General features: G+C 39.0%; 1 protein-coding gene across 1 annotated transcript in view; it reads left to right on the top strand.

The window, feature by feature from the left end:
- The window catches only part of ERICH3 (glutamate rich 3), a 115270-nt gene that overhangs the window by 14040 nt on the left and 78609 nt on the right, over nt 1-22621 (top strand). Inside the window, exon 2 of the mRNA XM_013059191.2 lies at nt 4300-4719. Within this exon, the coding sequence (XP_012914645.2) occupies nt 4300-4719 (420 nt within the window). The remainder of the gene's footprint in view (nt 1-4299; nt 4720-22621) is intronic.

Genomic DNA, 22621 nt, shown 5'->3' with positions numbered 1-22621 from the left:
CACAGCCTCCATTAATGTTTGGGCTACAGAAAGGAGAAAGGGTCTGCAGATACTGAGTCCACGGTTGGCTTGAGAAGCGTAAGTAGGGTGGTATTAGCTTGGGGAAGACATGCCTCTTCCCCCCAGGCTCCATCCACCTGGCAAACTCCTACACAGCTTCTAAGGCTTATGGTTAGAACTGTCTCCTCCTTGAATTTTTCTCTGACTTCCCTAGAGAAACTTTTTTGGGGTAGGGATGGAGAATGTATTTATCAGTAATATAATTACTTGAAAACAATAAAAATAATGAATATGTTTTCTTTTTCTTGCAGATTTCTTGCATATTTTGCAGGTTATGCCTCCCCCATAGCCTTTATGTTTCTCTCTTTTCCTTCTCTTCTCCCCTATCAAGGCCAATCTTTTTCCTTTCCTGGTACAGAATACCTGGGAGAGGGTGGTGAGGAAGGATCAGGGTGTCAAGACTAGAGAGAATAAGAATGTGATTTGTGAGAAGTGATATTCACCATCCCAAAGAGTGGGAACATGGCTGGAAGTGGTGGGACGAAGATAGGACAGGAGCGTTAGTCAGAAGGCCCCGTTACCGTACCTGCTGCATACTTCCATCATAGGACTTAGCACTTGTCATTCTTTGCCCACACGTCTGTCGAGTTGATAGCCTTCAAGCTTGAGGGCAGACAGGTGTTCTGGCCATCTTTGAGACCTCGGGTGTAGTAAATACCACTGGTTTCCCATCGTCCCTGTGTAAGTTCATTGACTGCAATTCAGCTGATCTGTCTGCAGACTGAGTCCAACTCACAAATAAGGATGGAAGGATCTGGAGACATCTTGCCTGTCTGGGTTACTCAGAACTCTGAATTAGGGATATCCCTTTAAGTCGTCACTCTATTTGTCGTACATGCCCTCTCAGCCTTTCCTATCCCTAACGCCATGCTTCACTAAGTGTCTCACAGGAATTAAACTATTTAGGGAAGCTCATTAGGGAAGGTGGGAAAACAATTCAGGTTTGAAGTTAAAGCTTTATATAGGTGCTTTTCATTCTCCAGCTTCTCTGTGCTGTAGCTTTGAGGGACCTAAGCTAATGTTGGAGGATGTGAAGTATCAGGGTGCTGTCTTATAAACCTAACCATCTGCACAATTTTGACCTGATGAAATGCTTACCTTACTTACTGTGGTTTTCTATGGGTAGATAAAAGAGAGGCATCAGATCATCATGCATGTTTATTACATCTGAGAGGAAGTCTGGATGACTTCACCTTTATTTGTGGGAGAAAAATAAACCCATGGGAAGATGTGCTCCTCCCAACCATTTGTCTGTTCCTTCATTTGCTTATTGAGCACCTACTCTGTGAGAGGCACTGTGATAGGTGCTCGAGATAAAATGGTGAAAGATATCGTATCTGTTCTTAGAGTCCGTAAAGGTCAATTACCTTTCTGATGGCAGTAACAACGTAAACTTTTGCTGTAATGGGCCAGAGAGTAAATATTTTCCTTGTTGTGGGCCATGAGTTCATGTTGTAATGACTCAGTTCTGCCTCTGGAGCACCAAAGGGGTCGTCGTAGATGATTCATGAACAAATGAATGTGGCTGTGTTCCAGTAAGACTTTATTTAAGGCTATGGAAATGTGAATTTCATGTAATCTTCATGTATCATAGAACATTATTATTCTTTAGATTTTTTCAAACCATTTACAAATAAAGCAACTCTTCTCACCTTGTGGACTGTACAGAAACAGGCAGGGGCTGGGTTTAGCCCTTGAGTCATAGACTCCCACCTCTGACCTAGGAGATGATCTGTGATTTCTAAGTAAAGCTCCTCTTCAACCGAAGTGGAGTTCTGCTTGTCTCCTGACCCCAAACCCCAGCTCCAGAGGTCTTTCTACAAAACAAAAATCTTTTTATAAATGTATGGTACAACTGGGGACATCTGGGGACTTGTTTTCCTGCGAGAAAATGAAAATGACTCCAGTGACTATTTGGTCTCTGAAACAGTTTAGATCAGTTTAGATTTTTTTTTCCCCTTTTTTTCCCCTTTCCCTATCTCCATACTAGAAATTAACATAAAAATTCTTTCTGGCTAAATTCCCAATACATTTTCACAGTGAGCGTTTTCTGAAGTGAAAATTAGTAGCTTCCTTGCAGTTTTCATCAGGGATGTGAAATTGTGCAGCTCACAGGGGTGGAGAACTCAAACTCCATTTATGAATTAATACATGCTGCCGAGAGTACCTTGCTATCTGCCGAGTGCCAGGGATTCTTTTCTACAAAATCCTGAGTATCTACATAGTGTATTTTAATTTCTTTTCTCATTCCACCAGTGAGCGAATACCATTTTCTATTTGCACAAATGAATTAATATGTAACAACTAGTACCTGTATAAGATTATCTTATTTACACCATCCTTAGGGGTTGGCAGCACTTGGGCAAATTATAATGTATTTCTCTAGTACCCCCTCCCTCCTGGCCAATTTTTATCCAGGTGAAATGTAGCAACAGGGAGCATGAAGGACACCATCCAACGGGAGCCACAGGCAGTGGGAGTAGACATCTGTGGGGGCAGATCTGGCTCAAGTCCCAGTTGTGGCTGCACAGTGATTAGGGATCTATAGAAATTCCTTGTTGAAGCATAAGATGACTTTCACATCTCTTGTCTTTTTTCTTGGACAACCTCTCCTTTTCTCTTTCTCTAACCTTGGTTCCCCAAAACAGCCTTGAGTCCTCAGACTCAGGATCCTGGCTATTGAACTCTATGTTCCCCCTGCTGGGATGGCTCTGATCTTTCAGGTCAGAAAGTTCTGATAGTGGAGGAAATTTGACTCCTGTGGCAACTCACAGGAATCATGGGGGAAGGAATGTTGTCATTGTTAAACAAAACAAAACAAGACAAAACAAAACAAAACAACCACTTGTGGGCTTTGGAATCAGACAGATTTGGATTTGAATCCTGTTTTTTTCCACTTAGGAGCTAAAGTAGAGTTCAAGCAAAATAATTAGCTCCTCTGTGTCTTAGTTTAGATAGCTGTGAAGTGGAGGAGAAAACCTTCCTCACAGAGTAGAGAGGAGGATTAAATGAGATAATGAACAGTTAGTAAGTTCCCATTAAATGCTGAGAAATGCATTGAGTAAGCGGTCTATAAAAATACTACCACTCTGACTAGATATTTAAGAAATCTGTTTCCTTCATTTATGCACCAAATGTTTATTGAATTGCTGTTTGCTTCTGAGAAGACCGAGAAATAAAATCCATGTACCACACAAAACAGAGGAGCTCACATTCAAGTAGAAAAGGTAACCATCTGCCAGTAAGTGCAGTCATGCAGAGTATGGGTGTAAAACAGAGGTATGTAGAGTGGGGCCCCCAATGTGGGAGACCTCAGCACACCTGGAGACATGCAAGAAAGAGGTGGGCAAGCTAAGGTTGAAAGATGCATAGAAGTTTGTCAAGTGGTCAAGGGAAGAAGTATGTTCCATTCACAGTGCGAGATCTGGTTTTGCTAGTTTAGGATTGAAGAGGGGGAGAAAATGGGCCTGAGGAGAGATGCAGGGGTCCAGGGATGAGGGACCTTGAATATCATGTGAAGGAAACTGACTCTGACATACCCAGTGGTTCTTTATGATGTGTGGGAGAGCAGAATGCTGTTAGTGAACTGATGTCCAGTACCCCTGTAAGTGTGATTGAGCTAGAGTAGAGATCCATGGAGGGCTCAGTCACCACAGATGTGTCCAACCTGTCCCTGAACCTGAGGCCAGAGATCAAGTCCTCAAAAAACAACGTGACAAAGCAAAATAGGACTCGGGATAGTGTCATCTAAGTTCAGTGCTTTAGGCTTTGTCCACACCAAGGCCCTGTCATGTAAATCTAAGCTTTTTCACGGAAGGCCTGCCTTCTCTGTGCTGGATTCGAATGCAGGTTCTATTTTAGCATCCTTCCCTGAGAAACTGCACCATCCCACCTTCTGGACTTCAGAACTATGGGCACTGCCTGCTGGGAGTGGGGACTTCAGTGGGAACAAGGATGGAGATTTTTCCAAAGAGGAAATGAAGTTATTGCCATGCTTTCTAGATCTGAATCAAAATCAAAACCCAAAACAGATTGAGAAAGACCTCTTTCTTTCCCTTGAACTTGGAATCCAGGGACTGTTTTACAACTGGAAACCCATGCATCACAGTGGCAGCTCTGGACTTTGATTATGATTACCTAACCCAGCCCTTGCTTCCCCAGGGCCTAGCAGGAAGCACACCAGCCTAAATAGGTGTGCGTGAGTGAGTGAGTGTATGTGTGTGTGTGTGTGTGTTTCAGATTACAGGTGCCTGGGGAACGCGCGCCCAGGGCAACAGATCAGGGGCCTGAGTTTCCTCCCACATTAGGGCCCAGAAAAAGGGACTGGAAGCTGAGCTTCACTTCCAGCTTCCCCCAGGCTCGGTTCCAGCAGCGCTTGGGGCTCTCCAGAACCTCCGCGCTCGCCTTCCCTCCTCCCTTAGCAACCGCGAGGCTGTGGATACCGCCAGCGGGTGGGGGGCCCGGGAGGCTACGGGGCAGCTCTGGGGCGGCGGCGGCCCAGCTCAGGTGCCCGGAGCTCGGGCGGCCGCAGTGCGGAGTCACCGGGCGAGCGCAAAGGTCGCTGCGCCAGCGCGCACGGGGCCCCGCGCACCCAACCTCCGCACCTGCCGCGGGGTCCAAAAGGGATCCTGCAAAAATGAGCCATTCTCACCCGGCTGGGTAAGTGACAACTGGAGCTTTTCCACCCCGCGGCAGGTGGCGGCTTCAGCCAGCGGCCCCTCCTCCTCCCTCCTGCAGCGGAGAAAGGGGCTAGAGGGGAAGCGAGAGGGAGGGCTGGGGAAGAAGAAACAAATAATAGGAATTCTGGGTTGCACTGAAGATGGCAGAAATCCCAGGCTTCCCATCTCCTCCCTTCCTTTCCTCGCTTCTTTCACCGACGTTCGCCTCTTTGAAATTTTCACTCTGGAAGGATTAAAAAATGGATGTGAAAAACGCATACATTAAGCAGGGACGTTAGCTGGGATCAAAAAGATCCTGTGGTGTGGGACATGTGCGTTTGAATGCAAAAGTAGAGGTCACCAAAATATGCATTCGTTTGGAGATTTGGGACTGAGAGAGAAATTTTCACTGTGGCCTCTTGCAGAGAAATGAGGTGTGAGTTGATTTAATGTCGAGGGAGGTTTATGTGAAGGGGGCCCCTTATTTCAGTGTCATGGGGGAATCTTTGAAAGTATTTTGACTAGGGAAGGTGGTGTGATACTGGAGAGGACGGAGAGAAGGAAGGAATTGTGCCCTCCTATGTTTACACATGATCTCCTGTTGCTTTGGGCAGGGTGACTCCTCAGACGATGTATTTGGCAATTATTCAATCTATTCTAGAAAGTTAACACAGTCATTATTGGATGTTGTTTAAAAAAAAAAGTCTCTGTCCTTTTGTTGGAAGGGAGAATATCCAATTTCCTCCCGAATTAAACAATGTAATGCATATTAGATGGTTTTTTATTATGATACATCTAGTAAGCAGATAATATCCTAGTTGATCTTGCAACTAATTTGAAAATGTTTTCCTTTTTAATTGGATTTATTGCACATTTTCAAGAGCAGCAAATTAGTAGAGGACAACATATTTAAGATCATTTGGGGTTTGTGATGTCTAAAATGCCACATTAGTCGTTGTGTTTAGGATTGATAGTCGAACTTAAAGATTTTTATTTTTTAATGAATTCTGAGTGTAATGACATAAACAGAATGTTTGAAAAACTGGAGGTATACAAGGTGCCATGTTGGAAGTCAATTTCAGAACTCTTTTTGGAAAGCAGTGTAGCTACGACTAAACAAGCTTCTTCTCATTTTATCTCAAATTGAATTTAGTTTAGGTCCTTTGCCACTTTGAGGCTGAACTCCTGTGCAATTTTAGTTAGCCGGGGGTCATGTGGGATGTAAATGGCACTATTTTTCTGCAGCTGCTGTTTGCAGTATGTCCACATACGGGAAAATGAATGTGTCAGTCATGGTTGTCTTCCTATGTTTTTCAAATTTTTGGCTAAGTTAGAATCTTATTAGACCATTTAATCATCCATTTTAAAATGTGGAAAAACCTGTAGCTGCTTATTAAATTGTGCATGATTAAGATTTCAGAAACTGAAGTGAAATTTTTCTGAAGCTCCATTAGTTCCAACACATTGGAAAAAAGGAAAATTTATGATCTAGGGAAAGAGTATGCTTCATGGTACTCTTCAAGAAAGATACTAAGATGGCAACACTAATTTTGCACTAAAATTGTAAACTCCTGGAGAGTAGGCACCATGTCTTATTAATCTTTGTGTCTCCTTCACCTAGGACAATGTTCTGCATAAAGTAAAGCTCAGTTAATGTTTGTTGAATGAATGGTGTGTTCTGACACTGCCTCTGGTCTAGAGGTGGATGTATTCACAAAGGAAAAGCGTATTAGAGCTGAACATTTGTACCATAAGCTGAACAAGTGTTTACCAAGTGCCATGTCATAGAATAATATTTTACATGAAACACCTCATTTAATTTCCCCACCCATTTCATGAGGCAGATTCTAGTCACCCTCATTCTCACAGGGAAGGAAACTGAGGTCTGAAAATTTTGAAAGGTCTCACAGGTTGGCAGATGTCAGGGCTGGAAAGCAAAACCAGGCCATCCAGTTTCATTGCCTGTGCACTGAACAGTTACAACTTTGCATCTCACGGCCAGTAGCTGAGATGTGTTGGAGCCCTAGATGCATAGAAATTCCTATCCAGATCAGACCAACATCTGACAAGTGATTCCTGTACATAACTATCTGGCATTTTGATATATAATTAGAAAATTATTTTGTAATAGTGGGTATATGTGTATTTTTTTGGTTTTAGTTCATCAAAAGTAAATGAAAACAATAAACACAAGAATAACAAACTCTAAATGCCTTAAAATTCATCCACGAACAAAATTATTCAAATTGCTGAAGTTTTTCGTCAATATAAGTAGTGATTCTTTTTCTTGACTATGCCACCATTTGGAAATAATAAAAGTTTCAGTAGCAAATAAAAGGTTTCATTAAAGCTGAGAAAGCTTTTCCATCATTGCTGAAGCAGTTTGTACTTATTACATTTTAAGGATAAATGGTAATGAAGTGCAGTGGTACAATAAAACAGAAATTTCAAATCCCTAAAATTCCACCAATCAGTAAGTGACGCCCTAATGCTTTCTCTTGGTGCTTCCTTTGAGTGCCACTGCTTACTTAATTACAGCTTGAAACACTTGATGTAAAAATTGCAAAGGGTCTGTGCTGACTTGGTTCAGAAACAGTTTGGAGTAAACAAAAGTGGTCTTAAAAACTTCTGCCAAAGATTATAATAGAGACTTTGAATCTGAGATGCATTGTAATTTGGGGGAAGTCAACTATAAAACACCGCTCCTGGCACTGCCATCTCTAATGCAGTCGTTTCAGAGTGGAAAATTTCAGCTCATAGTCCCTCTAGTTTGCTAAATCTCACCCTGGGTTGCTATTGGTGTGTGTGCGCGTGTGTTTGTGGGTTGCGCACTAGTCCTGGAGGTAGAATGGGGATTTTATACCTCTCAGTCATGCATGAGGATAAAATGATACGGCTCTTCTAACTCCTTCAAAGGATCGTCACTGAATCCATGTGAAGTTGATTCCCTGTGTGAAAGATAAGCTTGGCTCTAAGTAGAGATAGTCACACTCGTCTGTAAATTTGCTTTGAGGAATTGGAAGAATGGGGAGCATTATGGTTTATGACAAGATAAAAATGCAGAAGATGTATGCTTGGAAAGATTGCTCCAAGGTTGGACACACTTTTTATTTGTTTGTTTAGACTTATTAATGTATATCTTTTAAATGTAAACAAGTGTTTCTGTACTGACGGAGTACAGATCTGCTTCCACTTATGACGGGGTTATGATCCAATAAACCCCCTGTAATATAAGTCCAAAACGCACTTAATTCACCAAAACTGCTGAACATCGTAGCTTAGCCTTGCCTACTTTCAATGTACTCAGAACACTTATGTTAGCCTATAGATTGGGGCAAAATCATCTCACATGAAGCCTATTGTATAATAAAGTGGTAAATATCTCATGCAATCTATTGAATGCTCTACTGAAGGTGAAAAACAGAATGGCTATCCGGGTACATACAGAATGGTTTAAGGGTATCAGTTGTGTATCCTTGTGACTCTATGGCTGACTGGGAGCTGCCACCGCCCAGCACCACCAGAGTGCATCATACCACATATCACTGGCCTAGCAAAAGATCAGAATTCAGAATGGTTTCTCCTGGATGCTTATTGCTTTTGTACAATTGTAGTAAAAAAATTATAAGCCAAACCATTGTAAGTTGGGGACCATTGTATACGGAAGTATGGTATAGAAAGAATTAACACCTCCCTAGTACTCGCTGGTAACTCAGTCCTTCTTCATCAAAGGCAGGGTGAAAATTGCTGGGAATGAAATTGTCAATTTTTAGATAGTGGATATATATATCCAAAAGTGACAAAAAATTATAAGCCCACCATGTCATTTACAAATGGAATGTCCATTGCAGTTTGTCTCTGCCTTTTTTTGTTTGGTTGGTTCAACAGGGTACTTTTAAAAATTGTGATATAATTAACATATAACATTAGTTTCAGGTGTATGATATAATAATTCAATATTTGTATGTCCCACAAAATGACCAACACAAATACTTACATGATCTCACTTCTATGGGAAGTCTAAAACAGCAACAACAAATGAACTAATAGATACAGAGACAGGGGAGGGGTGGAGGGAAGGTGGGGGCGATGTGAGTGACGGGAGTCAAAAGGTACAATCTTCCAGTCGATAAATCATTACAGCTAATAATACTCTTTTTTTAAAAATTTGAAAGTTACTAAAAGAGTAGATCTTAAACATTCTTATACACACACACAATTTGTACCTATGTGTGGTGATGAATGCTGACTAGATTTAAAATTGTGGCGTCTCTGCCTTCTTACCAAAGTGTACTGCTTTGTATGGCTGTAGCAACTTTCTAGTCTCTTCGTTGCTCACCACTCGCTCCTACTACCAAAATTATCTCTGTCACACAGGAAATCAGACTTGAAGTCATTAAATATTTAAATTCAAATTGGGTAGTTTCTACTCACCCTCTTGTCACATATTAACCATTTAACATCAGAAATAAATTCTTTCTGATTAAAAGAGATGAATTGAGTGTGTTCATTTGTTTTGACCTCTCTGATCATCTATTAGAGTCTGCTCTTTTTGTTATAGTTGGGATGTCTTCTCTTACCCCTTTGCTTAACAAACCTGTGCACATACATAGATGGAATTGGAGAGGGATTTGTTTATACATCACTCGGTTCTTTGAATTCCTTCAGAGTTATAGACCAAAAATCACATAGTGATTTATCGTCAAAAAGTGTTTTCAGGGGTGCCTGGGTGGCTCCGTGGGTTAAAGCCTCTGCCTTCAGCTCAGGTCATGATCCCAGGGTCCTGGGATGAGCTCTCTGCTCAGCAGGGAGCCTGCTTCCTCCTCTCTCTTTGCCTACTTGTGATCTCTGTCTGTCAAATAAATAAATAGAATCTTAAAAAAAAAAAAAAAAGTGTTTTCAGGGATCTTTCAATGAGATCCTTCAATTGTATTGAAAGCAAAGTGTTGGAGTTTACTTGCGATAGTATGTGTTGCCCAGTCAGGAAGGCACTTGTGTTAACATCTGTGCAATTTAGGTTGCCCCTTTTATTTTCCAGGTATCCTCCTAAATTCAGTGCACCCTGATAAGACACCAGGTGGTGAGAGGTGTGCCCTTCTTTTGTAAAAATGGAAAGATGATTATAAAAGGGAAGGGGGTTATGGATCATTATGATGTGGAAGAGCATTTTCAGTCAGATAAGTTTTAGGCTAGCACCGAAGAAACTAGAGGGTCTAGAAATTAATTCCCCTAAAACTACCCTTGCCCGGGTTCCATTAGGAAAGTCTTTAGGTATCCAAGCAATGTGCATATCCCAGTATGTACACTTCTTGTATAGAGAACAGGGTACTGTCAGATGCAATCTTCTGTAGCATCCCACATTCTTTCTCGCAATCTCTGCTGAAGAAAGGTATCTCTAACTGCGAAAAGTGGAGACTTCCCCAACTTACTTTGATTATTAGTAACTACAAAAAGTTTTTCAGGGAGATGAGAAAATAAAACTTCTGTGACCCAATTTTCAAACCTAAAATCAGCCTCAAATAATCTGGGCCTAGGTGTTTATATATTTTCAAGACTCTAAGTTTCCAGAGACATCATTTTCAATGAAAATTTCAGATTCTGGAAGATAGTACTGAAATAATCTTTTTAACTTTAATTAATAATTTTGGCACAAACCGAGAGAAGTAGTATGCAGATTGAATTATTGGATCTTTCCTGCCAATGACTTATTCAGTTCCCCCCACAAATAGTTGAAAATAGTGTAGGCTTTGGAATGATTCCATAAATGTTCATGGGTTTAAAGTAAACTATTAAATTAAGTGGCGGTAAAATTTGTATAAGAGGAAAAAATATCTAGGATTCAAAATTCATAAAGATCTGCAAGCATCTTTGTCACCTTTCCCTAAACTTGAAGTCCCAAATGATACATTATAAATATGAATTATATTTTTTGAAAGGATAAGGGAAGAGGACCATCAGCTGAGTCACAGTCAAAATAAAACCCTTGGCACCACAAACACAAATAAATACAGTGAACTGATAGACTTTTATGCTTTCAGATAAACTACTTAAGGTAAATGTATTTATATATACATTTATATATAGTTACCTTATTAAATTAATTTTTGGTTTGAGTGATCAATTGCTGGTCCTGGTTGCACTGAATAAGACTTGGGCAACGCCCTCTAAGGTGACTTATTTGAGTGTATAGACACTGCATTTTGATTTTTCTTTAGTTCCTTGCTTTGACCTACCTCCATGGTTCTGAAACTTATGCATACAAAGAATTACTGAGTGGTGCGGCATACACAAAACCATGAGTATCATACTTTTTGGATTAAGCTCATAATTTTTAAGAATATTTTTGACAATATAATACATTTGCATCTTGTGCTAACTACAACCCAAACGTTAGGTAGGATTCCACTATACCTCTGGTTTCTAACCACTCAGAAGCCATTTTTTTTTTTTTTTTTTTTTAACTAGCTAGAAGCTCTACACAACTGTCTTCTTCCAGGAATTCCAATTAGGGAACGCATCCTTCATTGAAAACAGCATTGCTGCAGGTTGTTATATTAGCAAATATATTTGGATTAAAGTAATTCACCTGAGAGCTTGCATTTCTGGATTAATGTCTTTTCCAGAGAAAAAAGAAAAAGATGTTACAAGTTCAGTAGATGCAGCTTGTAAAATCATGCCTTACTGAGATTCTGTCAATATTAGGATTAGAGTTTTCTTGAGAGTCTTTGTCAAAGCATTGCTTTTATAGTGAGCCACAAGACACATGCTTTAAAAGTGAAGAACATTTTAAAGTGTAGATGTACGGGTCAGACTTCCTTAATGACTTCTCATTTCTTGAGGGTCTCTTCTGACCCTTACTCTTCTTGTCTACTGGTTTCTTTCATATGGTTAACTCTTTTTTTGGTCTACGGGCAGATGACTGAGAGGTATAATTTCTTTTCCTGCCCAGGGCTCTGGGGGATCTCTTTGGAGAGCTTCATTATCCTCTCCACATCTGTCCAAACTACCTACATGGAGGTGGTGGGATAGAGAAGGTATCTGTCCCCCTTTTGGATGGATCATCAATGACCCTTTTCTGTTTGCCAACACAGATAATTTGAAATCAAAGTGTGGGTTTCTGTGTACTCAAGAAATACATTCCTATTAGATTTCTATCTAAATCCATGTTATATCGTTCAGTTGGTCATCTTTTTCACTGTGCTTGTGTTTTGGGCTGAATTGTAACCACACCCAAATTCACATTTGCTGTGCTAACTCCCAGTGCCTCAGATGTGACTGTATTTTAAGATATGATCCTTAAGATGTAATTATGGTTAAATGAGGTCAATGGGTCATTCATCTAATATGACTGGTAATTATGGTTAAATGAGGTCAATGGGTCATTCATCTGATATGACTGGTGTCATTATAAGAAGGGGATGTTAGGACATAGACATACACACAGAAAGAAGACCATGTGAAGATAGAGAGGAAAAATGGCCATCTGCAAGCTCAAGGGACAGGCGTAGAATAGATTTTCCCTCATTGCTTTCAGAAGACACCAATCCTGTTGAGACCTTGATCTTGGACATCTACTCTCCAGAACTGTGGACAATAAACTGTTGTTTAAGCCCCAGTCTGTGATACTTCATTATGGCATCCCTCCAGCACTAATACAACCTGTTTGTCACTGCTGATGCTCTTTATTATGTGGTCCTGCAAAAGCTAAAGATGGCCTTTATGAGAAATGTAGTCCTTGGAAATGATTTAACAAAATGAGGCTCATGAAGAGTGGAGATTGGAAGCCAAAAGTTGAAAAGGGAGATAAAACTCAAAGCAAACAGAAAATATGATTAAAGCGCTAGTGAGAAGAAGTAATTAAGATAATAAGTCAATGATCTCTACTGGTTAAGTATTGAACTTTTCTTCTTAGTCTGATTCGTAATCAAATTACTCCCCACCTCTCAGCGTCTTACACTAGTTGGGCTAGAAAATTGTACATTTTAAGCTGGTGATCCATTTTTCTGTGACTGTTATTATTTTCTTATAATAGTAATAAACATTTATAAATTAATGAAAATTCTTAGGGCAAAATATTGAAACAAGGGAAAAACAGCAGGGAACTAAACAGACAATATAAATTGCACATAGTAGTTATGAAACAGCATTAAAAACTAAGGATTTTAAATTGAATTGAATCATAGTGTTTTATGGTAGCAGTTAATCTGACATTCTCTATATGCCATGGATTGTAATATTTTATATTTGTGAATATTATGTGGCTTTCATATTAAGAAGTTGTCTTTCTTCATAGCTTGCTTCAAGATGTTTACAATAATCTTGTTTCTGTTGTTTAGATTCAAATAAAAATAATCTGCTGTAAATTAGAATAACAAACTTGGAGGAGATCTCAGTGAGTCTCCGGGTACTAGGGATACAAGTTGTTTTTATTTTCTTCCTTATACTTATCTGTGTTTTGAAAAATTTCTACTTTGAGCAAAAAAGAAAAGAAAAAAGAAAAACTGCTTGACACCCTCCCATTGATAATCATAGTAGGGTTTTTTGGTCATTTTATTTTTTCTCCATTTTCCTATGCCTATCTTACTTTTAAAGCTATACTGACAAAGCTATATTGTTTGAAAGGCTGTTTCTAAGACAGTACTATTTTTAAAGTTACACCAACAAGTAAGGAAGGGAATTCCCTCGGAGCATTCCAGTCGTCTTTATGTTTCCCTCATAACTACAAAGGTCTTGAGGGTAGAGACCATACCTCTCTACATATTTTGGTCTTCCATGTACTTCAGGACTATACCCTGCACTTGGCTCAGTAATTGCTGACATAAGCAATCCCCTTGAAATCAGTAGCTTGGAATCTCTCAAACTACCAGCAAATGGCTCTTTCACCATAATTTGTAGGGATTTATATGAGGTTATCAGTGTTAAATTTTTCTTTCCTACGAATTTTGTTTTCCTCTCAGTCAAACTTGACACTTAAGAGTTTGTCCAGACAGGAATCTTCCAGAATAGGAAATGGACTTAGGGAGTGAATGAGGCTGACCTGAGGCTGCATTCCATGTAGAGGGATATTGAAGTTCCAGTTCTTGGTGAAGAGATTAGCCCACAGAAGAAGAAAAGGGAAAGTCTGAAGTTTCAGGATGGAATGCAAGAGCATGGGGAAGGAACCAGATCCCCAAGTCCTATTTCAGGCAGCAGAGGAGGTCAAGAAGCAAGTTGGGAGACAAGGTCCAAGGAAAGGTAGAAAATGTTGGGGGAGTGTGGGTAGAAGGTTAGAGCATTTCAAAGGGAGCCACAAACAAGGACTTGAAGTCTCAGAAAGATTGGAACTGTCTGAAAGTCATCTTATTTTTGTGTATGTGTGTGTCCTTCTAAGTGAAAAGGAATGATATTCCACAGAGAAAATCAATGTTTCATTAAAAAAATATGAGATGAACATGCTACAGTAGGAAGAAGAATATTGTTGGGGTCAGATAGACATAGGTTTGAATCTCAGTTGTGCCTTATGGGGACGTAGGAAAGTTAATTTCCCTGTGCCTCACTTTCCTTTTTCAAAAATTGGGCTAATAAATACCTTCCTTGCAGGAATTTTGGCACATATTAGAGACTCAGTGAGTGACAGCTATTGTGTGTCTATTTTGATCTTCATGCAAAACATATGTTGCTTAAGTCTTTTTTGTTTTTTTCTTGTTTAATTTTTCCAGCTTTATGGAGATGTAATTGACATTATATAAGTTTAAGATGCACAGTATGAAGGTTTCATATATGTATGTTTTATGAAATGTTAGTTAACACATCATTAAATCTTTAGCATCTAATTCTTAAAGTACATCAGCTCTATGGTAACTTCCAAAATCCACTGAGCATTTAATATATGATAAGCAATTTGCTAGTTTTTAGTATTGACTCATTTAATGCTCTCAGTGATTTTCAAAAACAGCACTCTTATTATTTCCATTTTCAGAGGAAAATAGAAAGCACGGGGAAGTTAAGTACCTTGCCCCTCATTGCCAGTCTACTCAGTAGCTGATATGGTTAGATAGTTAAGAGTCAAACTGAGGAAACTGGACTCGAGAGGTGAAACTCTCAGCTTCCATACTCTGCCTCCTCAAGGATACTGGTGGTAGAATAATTTAGTCATGCTGTTTCCCTGCTTAAGACCCTCCATGGCTACTAGAAAACTGGCCACTCCCAGGCCTGTTGGGCATACCATCTTACAGGCCACTCCTTTGATTTTTAAACAACTGTTCCTTTTATTAAACCAAACTGTCCTCCTGTACTTTCCCTCATTATTTGGGATGCTCCTGCCTTCTTAGCATCTTTCACAGGTCAACCATTCACTTATCTGTCCACCATATGCTTTCTCTTCTTTAGGCTGAGCTCCTCAGGACTGTTGACGGGACCTTGTAGAACACACAGTTCAGCTTAGTGGTTCAAGCAGAACAGTTGCTGATTTGAATGGTGGATCTGCCTTTAACTAGTTATGAGCTGCTCATCTAAGCACTCTATTATTTCAGTTTACTCTTCCGTGAAGAGGGTGGATAATAGTACTTTACAGGGTCGCTTTGAGAATTAAAGTACATAGCTCATGTTAGTAGAGTGTTTACTGTGTGCACTACAAAAATGTTAGTGATCTATAAATACTAGTGATGAAAATTATTGGTTCCTAGAACTTTCCCTCCTGTCACCTTTTCTCCAAACAGCATCTTTATCTCCCTTGGTTTGCATGTTATTTTTCCATTAATGCATATTTCCTTAAGTGTCCACAATTTATTTTTTTTCTCTCCAAAGAACTGAAATTCTTAAGCCTCCAGAGAAGAGCTTCTTTTGGGAACTGTCCACCTTGGGGAGTCCCAGGCCTACTGACTTCCCATGCACTAGTTTCTTATTGCCTCATCTGTGAACACTGCAAAACTATCTCGCCAGTAGTCAGCACAGTTGGAGACTAGTTTTGTTTTTACTAGTCACTTCAAACCATCATATTAAGGCTATAAATAAAATAATATTATGGTTCTCATCTGTCTGCTTCATTGGAATAAGCTGAATGAAATTGTAAATCAATATTTAGCATAATTGCTGAGATCTGGCAGGTTTGGATACAAATAAAAAGAATGAAGAATGTAATATAATATCATTTATATAATATTAGTTCAATCACCCTCTATAAAGTGGCAGGCAGCAGAGACTCATGGTCTAATTTTCGTTGGCAAAGAGTTTTCTTATAAAGGTTGGGAAAATAATTGACCCTTATGTCAATTACTCTTCTGTATTGGTCTTTCTTCAAGTTTCCTCAAAAGGTTTTTCTTTTTTTCCTGCCTCCCTAGGAAATTTCCTTTCAATGCAATTTTGTAGCATATTGCAAAGCATTTATTTGACAAAAACAAAACAACAAAACTAACATTGTCAGCATGATCATCCACACTGAGGATTCTGAATTTTTTTTAAAAAGCCAAAATACGTAAAACATGCTTTTGAACTTCTTGGCATAAACTACTTTCAGTTATTATCCTGAAGCAGAAGAGAGGTTACGATCCTTACACATTGATTTTTTTTTTTTAAGGTTGTATGTCAAAGAATTGGACCAATGTATTTTGTTTCCATGAACTGATTTATAATCTCATTCATTCGGCAAGTATTGAAGTGTTTACTGTAGATATGGCATCACCGTACAACTTGTGAGAGGGATGGATACATGGAGGGATCTTACATGAGTCTAAAGGGAGTGATCAAACATGATGAAAGAAATTCTGGTGCAACACAAGGACCCAAGGACAGGGACAGCTACAATTCTATGGGAATTCCTGTGACATCCTGGCATCTTCTTTTTGAGTCTTTGGACGTGAGTTTACTGATGAGCTGTGCCTCCTTTTATAACCTCAGTGTCCTGAATGTAAAATAGTAGAGTTGACTAGACCTCATGTGGTCATTTCTATAATCCCGTGGCTCCAGGTAAATACATTTCCAGACCAGTAAACTTAGATCATCCACTGCAGGAGTCAGTCACAGCATTTGACTTCATGGTGATAATTGCAAAAAGAAAATTGAATTCACCAGGGTCATGCATCTTGTAAGGGGTAGAATTAAGAATTTGACTGCAAGCTTTCTAGCCCTAGGTCTCATCCTTTTTTTTTTTTTTTTTTAATCTCATAAAATTTATTTTGGGCTGAAGTATTTGATATAGATTTATTTGCCTTTAATAGCTACAGGAAAATCATTGCACCTATTAAGAGTTAAGGTGTCTGGTGTTAAATTTTCTCACTCTTAAATGACAGAGATGTAGTTTTCAGTGATGGGAGGCTACACAGTTTATTTTTTTCTTTATTTGTCTGGTTATTTGTGCTGCTTTCAGTTATTTTGTTTGGAGAAGTTGTTCCCGTTTAGATTTTATTAACTTCTTTGCTAAGAATCTTTCTGAGATGCAAAAATCTTAGTTTTAGTTGGTTGGCTTGAGTGTGATGCATTTCCTCATAGAGCTGCAATTCTGTAGATTCTTACAAATCTTTTTGATGGACAGTGAGAAAGTCAAATGGGTCAAGAGTTAGAGCTCTATTGCTTGTGAATTGTAGCAAAATGGCAATCAAACCACAATATCCTATGATTTGTTTAACTTGCTTTCCCAGTACAAAGACTTGATAAGTGAGTTGCAGAAACATTTTATCTGGTTGTCATTGCTAGAAGCCTGTCTTGGCAGTGGAGTTTAGATGTAGGCCCTCCTAGAACATTATCAAACTCCACAAATTGCAGATTTAGTGACCTCTGAAATGCAAAGCACCTCTCGATTAGGCTCTTGTCTCTAGCAATAAAACTGTGCTCATTCACCTAAGTCTTATTTGATTTTCTTGAGCATAAAATGATGTAATCAGTTTTTCCAGATTTGTAGGTGAGTTGAACCTTTCCGTTTGTGGCAATATAAAGAGATATCTTGCATAAAATTTCTTGATTGAAATGCTGCTGAAAATGTCAATGTGTTTGCTAGAGTCCTCATGTTCTTTTTGTTGGGGATAGGAAATGATTGAAGGAGTATATGAGCCCCTTTGGTCAAATATTGCATATAGAAGATGAATTTCTGGATAAAACTGTGTAAGGCATACTTCTGTATGTTGACTCATGTAATCAATCATTTTATTTAATAGCTCCTGTGATATATCTTGCTACTTATTTTTGAAATTAGTGGTGTGCTGGTAAACTGGCTTTTCAGAAAGAAAAAAGCCTAGATTTATAGTGTTTGTTAATTTCTGTGGTGTAAATACTCCCACGATGGCCAATTTCATGCTAACAATGGCTTGCAAAACTTTTGAAAATCTTAACGGTTATCTCATTAGAGCCAGTATGAGTCAGCCCAATACTCCACAGTTATTACTTTTAAAATATAGTTTTGCATGCTTTCTAATTGTTTTATGTGGAAAATCCTTCTCTCTAACCTCATTTTGAGGCTTTTAATGGTAGGGATCCTGCCATATTCTTTCCTCTTCCCCAGATTTATTTATATATGTGCAGTAATTAAGCATACACAGTGACCTATTACATCAATATTAAGAAGATTCTTTCACATTTTAACATTACTAAAATCATCTGTGCTTACATCAATGGCATACTATAATGTAATTGGCAAAATTTTCTTCTTTCTTAGTGTTTCATATAATCATTATTTGAATTTCATGAAATTTGTTAAGTGCCGATTAATTGATGTTTGACACAAGTGCAATTACATCCTATGGGCTAAACTGTCTTTTCACATATTACATTTACCTAAAGAAGTTATCTTTCTATTGTTATCCTTATGAGAAAAATCTATTGCTTGAATATATTGGCTCCTTAGTGTCCCTCCTGTTCTTTTGTCTTAGTGCTCATATTTGGCACATCAAAATTTAGGATCCAATTTATTTTGTACATCCTGGTATGGTGCCAAGAACTGTCTTCCTCCATCTGGGAAGTGTCCCTTTTGAAAGTGAGGATCACTGGCATCACTGGACGTGGTCATCGGACAGTGTATATATTATTGCCATAACATTCAGCATCTAGTGTTTCTGCTGCCTGGCATCTGGCATATAGGAAAAGCCTTGTGATAGGCAGAATAATGAATGCCCCTCAAAGAAGTCCATCCCTGTCTTAGTCTTCACAACATGTGAAATTTACATGGCAAGGGAAAATTAAGTTTGCACATGGAATTAAGGTTGCTAATCAGCTGACCCTAAAATAAAATGGGGGGAGCCTCTAGAATGTGGAAAATATCCTTCTTTAGAAGCTCCAGAAGGAATGTAGTCCTGATGACCCCTTGACTCTAGTCTAGTGAGACCCATTTTGAACTTTGGACCTCCAGAAGTAGAAGGCAATAAATTCGTGTTAAGCTACTAAGTTGTGGTACTTTTGTACAGTAGCAGTAATAAACTAGTACAAGCTTCATTAATTCAGATAGGCAAAAATCACAATTTGATCTAAATAAAACTGGTTGTGTCAAAATTATTCTTTATATTCTCTCTTAACAAGCTTGCTAGGGAAATTTGCATCATAAAGCAGGTTGCAGAAATATATATTAGAGAATAAGATAATTTAAAGATTTCAGAATATTGTTTTTATGCTAATGATATGGCAAATTACAAATGAAGTTATGTATTAATTTCATTTGTAAGTATTTTCATTTAAAATTTTTCTATTTCTGTACCAGGGAATTTATGGAATTACATTTTTCTGTGACGATTTCATGATTCTTATTTTTCTGTCATCATACTTAACATCCTGGTCCCCACCTTAGCAGGCCCTGGTGAGTGGTATTCCACTGTGACTTGGCAAATATTATAAGGAGCAAGTTTTAGGTTATATAATCTTTAGCAAGTGACTTAAACTAAGCTTTGTGTTCCTAATCCACAAAAGACAAAAGAGACAATTGTGCTTTCTGTTCTGGACCATAGGCTTGTATCCTCCTCAGATTCATATGCTGAAACCATAATCTCCAGTGCAATGGTATTTGGAGCTGGGGCTTTTGGGAGGTAGGTCATGAGGATGGAGCCCTCATGATGGGATTAGTGCCTGTGTAAGAAGAGGCGAGAAAGAGCTTGCCTTTCCGTCTGCTCCGTGCCACGTGAGAATACAAAGACCAGATGGCTGTTCACCATCCAGGAAGAGGGCCTCACCAGGAGTCTGACCGTGCTGGCACATTGACCTCAGACTTCCAGCCCTCAGAACTGGCAAATAAATATCTGTTGGTTAAGTCACCCAGTTCATTTTGTGACAGAGTCTGAACAGACTCAGAAAATGGTTCCAAGAAGTGGAATGCTGCTATTACAAAAATACCTAAAAATGTGGAAGCAGGTTTGGAATTGATAATGGAGTAGTGACTGGAAAAGTTTTGAGGTGCAAAAAGTTTTTTCCAGCTTTATTGAGCTATAATTGACATATAATATGGTGTAAGTCTAAGGTGTACAATGTGATGATTTGATAGATGTTGATATTGCAAAATGTTTACCACAATAAGTTTCTTTAACACATTCATCATCTTGCATAATTACTTTTTTAAAAAATATATAATTTCTAAGCAACTTTCAGGTATATGATACAACATTGTTAACTGTATTCACCATGATGTACATTAGATCCCCAGAACTTATGCATCTTGTAACTGGAAATTTGTACCCTCTTACCAATATCTCTTCATTCCTCCTACATGCAATCCCTGGCAACCATCATTCAGTATTTCTATTAGTTCATTTTAAAAATATCCACATACAAGTGAGATGGCACAGTATTTTTCTTTCTCTGAATTACCTGACTTAGAATAATGCCCTAAAATATATTCATGTTATTGCAAATGGCAGGATTTCCTTTCTTTAATGTGGAATAATAGTCCTGTGTGTGTGTGTATTCACCATATTTTCCGTATCTTTTATACATTGATGGACACTTAGATTGTTTCCATGGGTTGGCTATTATGAATAATGCTGTAGTGAACTTGGGGGTGCAGATATCTTTTCAAGATCATGATTTCATTTCTTTTGGAAGTATTTCCAGAAATGGGATTGCTGGATCTTATGGGAATTCTATTTTTAATTTTTTGAGAAACGTCTATACGATTTTCCATAGTGTACCAATTTACAGTCCCACCAATAATGTACAAAGGTTCCCTCATCTCTCCCTTCTCACCAACACTTAAGATCTCTTATCTTTTGGAGAATAGCCATCTTAACAGATGTGAAGTGATTATCTCATTATGGTTTTGATATCCATTTCCTTGATGATAAACTGAATATCACTTCACATACTTGTTGGCTATTTGTATGTTTCTTCTTCTTCTTTTTTTTTTTTTGGAAAAAATGTCTTTTCAGGTCTTCTCCTCATTTTTAACTGGATTGTTGTTATAGTTATTATGCTTACTTTTGAGTTGTATGATGTCCTTATATATTTTGGATATTAACTCCGTATCAGACATATGGTTTGCAAGTATTTTCTTATGAAGGAATTTTCCTGTAATTCTGGTGAGAGCTCTCAAAAAATAAAAGGGATCTGGAGAAAAAGCTTCCTTCATCTTAGAGAACACATAGATAATCGTGTACAGAATGTTAGCAGAAATATGGATGGTAAAGGTCATTCCAATGAGGTCCGAGTTAAAAATGAGAAACATGTTATTGGAAACTGGAGGAAAAGCGATCCTAGTTATAAAGTGGCGAAGAACTTGGCCGCATCTTGTTCATGTTCTAGTGTCTTGTGGAAGGTAAAACAACCAAGGTATAGTAAGTCACTTGCTCCCAGTTACGGAACCAGTAATGATGAGGCCAGGATTGAACTGGAGCTGGAGTCTTGACCACTACATCTGTCTCTCCCCTCAAAGGTAGACAGTATGGGGAGAGGCAGTGCTGGGAGAGGGCTTAGGTTCCAGATCGCTGAGGCCAGAAGAAATTCTTCTATCACTGTGGTATATAAAGAAGTGTTACCTTCGTCAGGCTTTTCTATGACTGGCTCAGGTTAAATGATAATCTTGTTTTAGAGATTTTCCATTTCAGGAAGATGGGAGTGCTGTACTAGCTTTCATTCCATGGGCCTAAAAGAAATCACATGATTCTGTGTATGTGGAGGGGCTTTGTAATCTGCTAATGGGATGGGAGTTTATACTTCTTGCCCAACTTAGGGCACAGAAACTGACATGGAGACACTTAAATATGCATTATCTATTTGTGAATGAAACAATCTATGACACAGGAGGAAATAAAGTATGCCCACGTGCGTGCACACACACACACACACACACACTGTATGTATATGTATACTTCCCCCTTGTATACTAGACTGGGAACTCTGGGTGCAGTGTCTGTGCCATCTCTGAATCACTGGTATCTTATGGAATGCCCTGAAAATAGTCAGTGCTCAATAAATGCTTGTGATTAATAATATTATAGTGCTTGTCTTTTCAGATGGGTTTTTTTTTTTTTCCTCTTTGGGGGCAGATGGAGGGATTGATAGGAACCACCGACTTTATTACTTCAGAGCTCCACTTCTATATTCTACACAGTGGGAGGCAGGGGTTCCAGGGTTAAGTGTTGAAGGACTGCAGCTGGGAAGGCAGCACTCCCAGTGACTCAGCAGCCTGCTCCTCTAATCCCTCTACCGCAGGAATGTGGGGTGTTTATCAGAATGGAGGAAACAGGACCCGTCATAGAGACAGGGTCGCTCTGTTTCCTGGGGGACCATCTTCCCTGGTGCATTGAGCCAGATAGTGGGTTGTTCTTCACCCGGTGACCAGAGAATGGGTAAATAGGCTTATCCATCAGATAAAGAAGCCAATGAGTTAGGCCTGTCTTGGCATTTAGCTGTGGGACTTAGTGTGAACAGCATGGCCTTTGAATGATATAGTCACAGTGGCCTGGTAATTGCCACTTGTTGATCTTGTGGACCACAGCAGTGAGGATCATGGGACAGGG

This window comes from Mustela putorius, unplaced genomic scaffold (assembly GCF_011764305.1).
Source record: "Mustela putorius furo isolate JIRA1106 unplaced genomic scaffold, ASM1176430v1.1 tig00003853_pilon_pilon_pilon, whole genome shotgun sequence".
NCBI classification, from domain to species: domain Eukaryota; kingdom Metazoa; phylum Chordata; class Mammalia; order Carnivora; family Mustelidae; genus Mustela; species Mustela putorius.
This window is presented reverse-complemented; position numbering and strand designations above follow the sequence as displayed.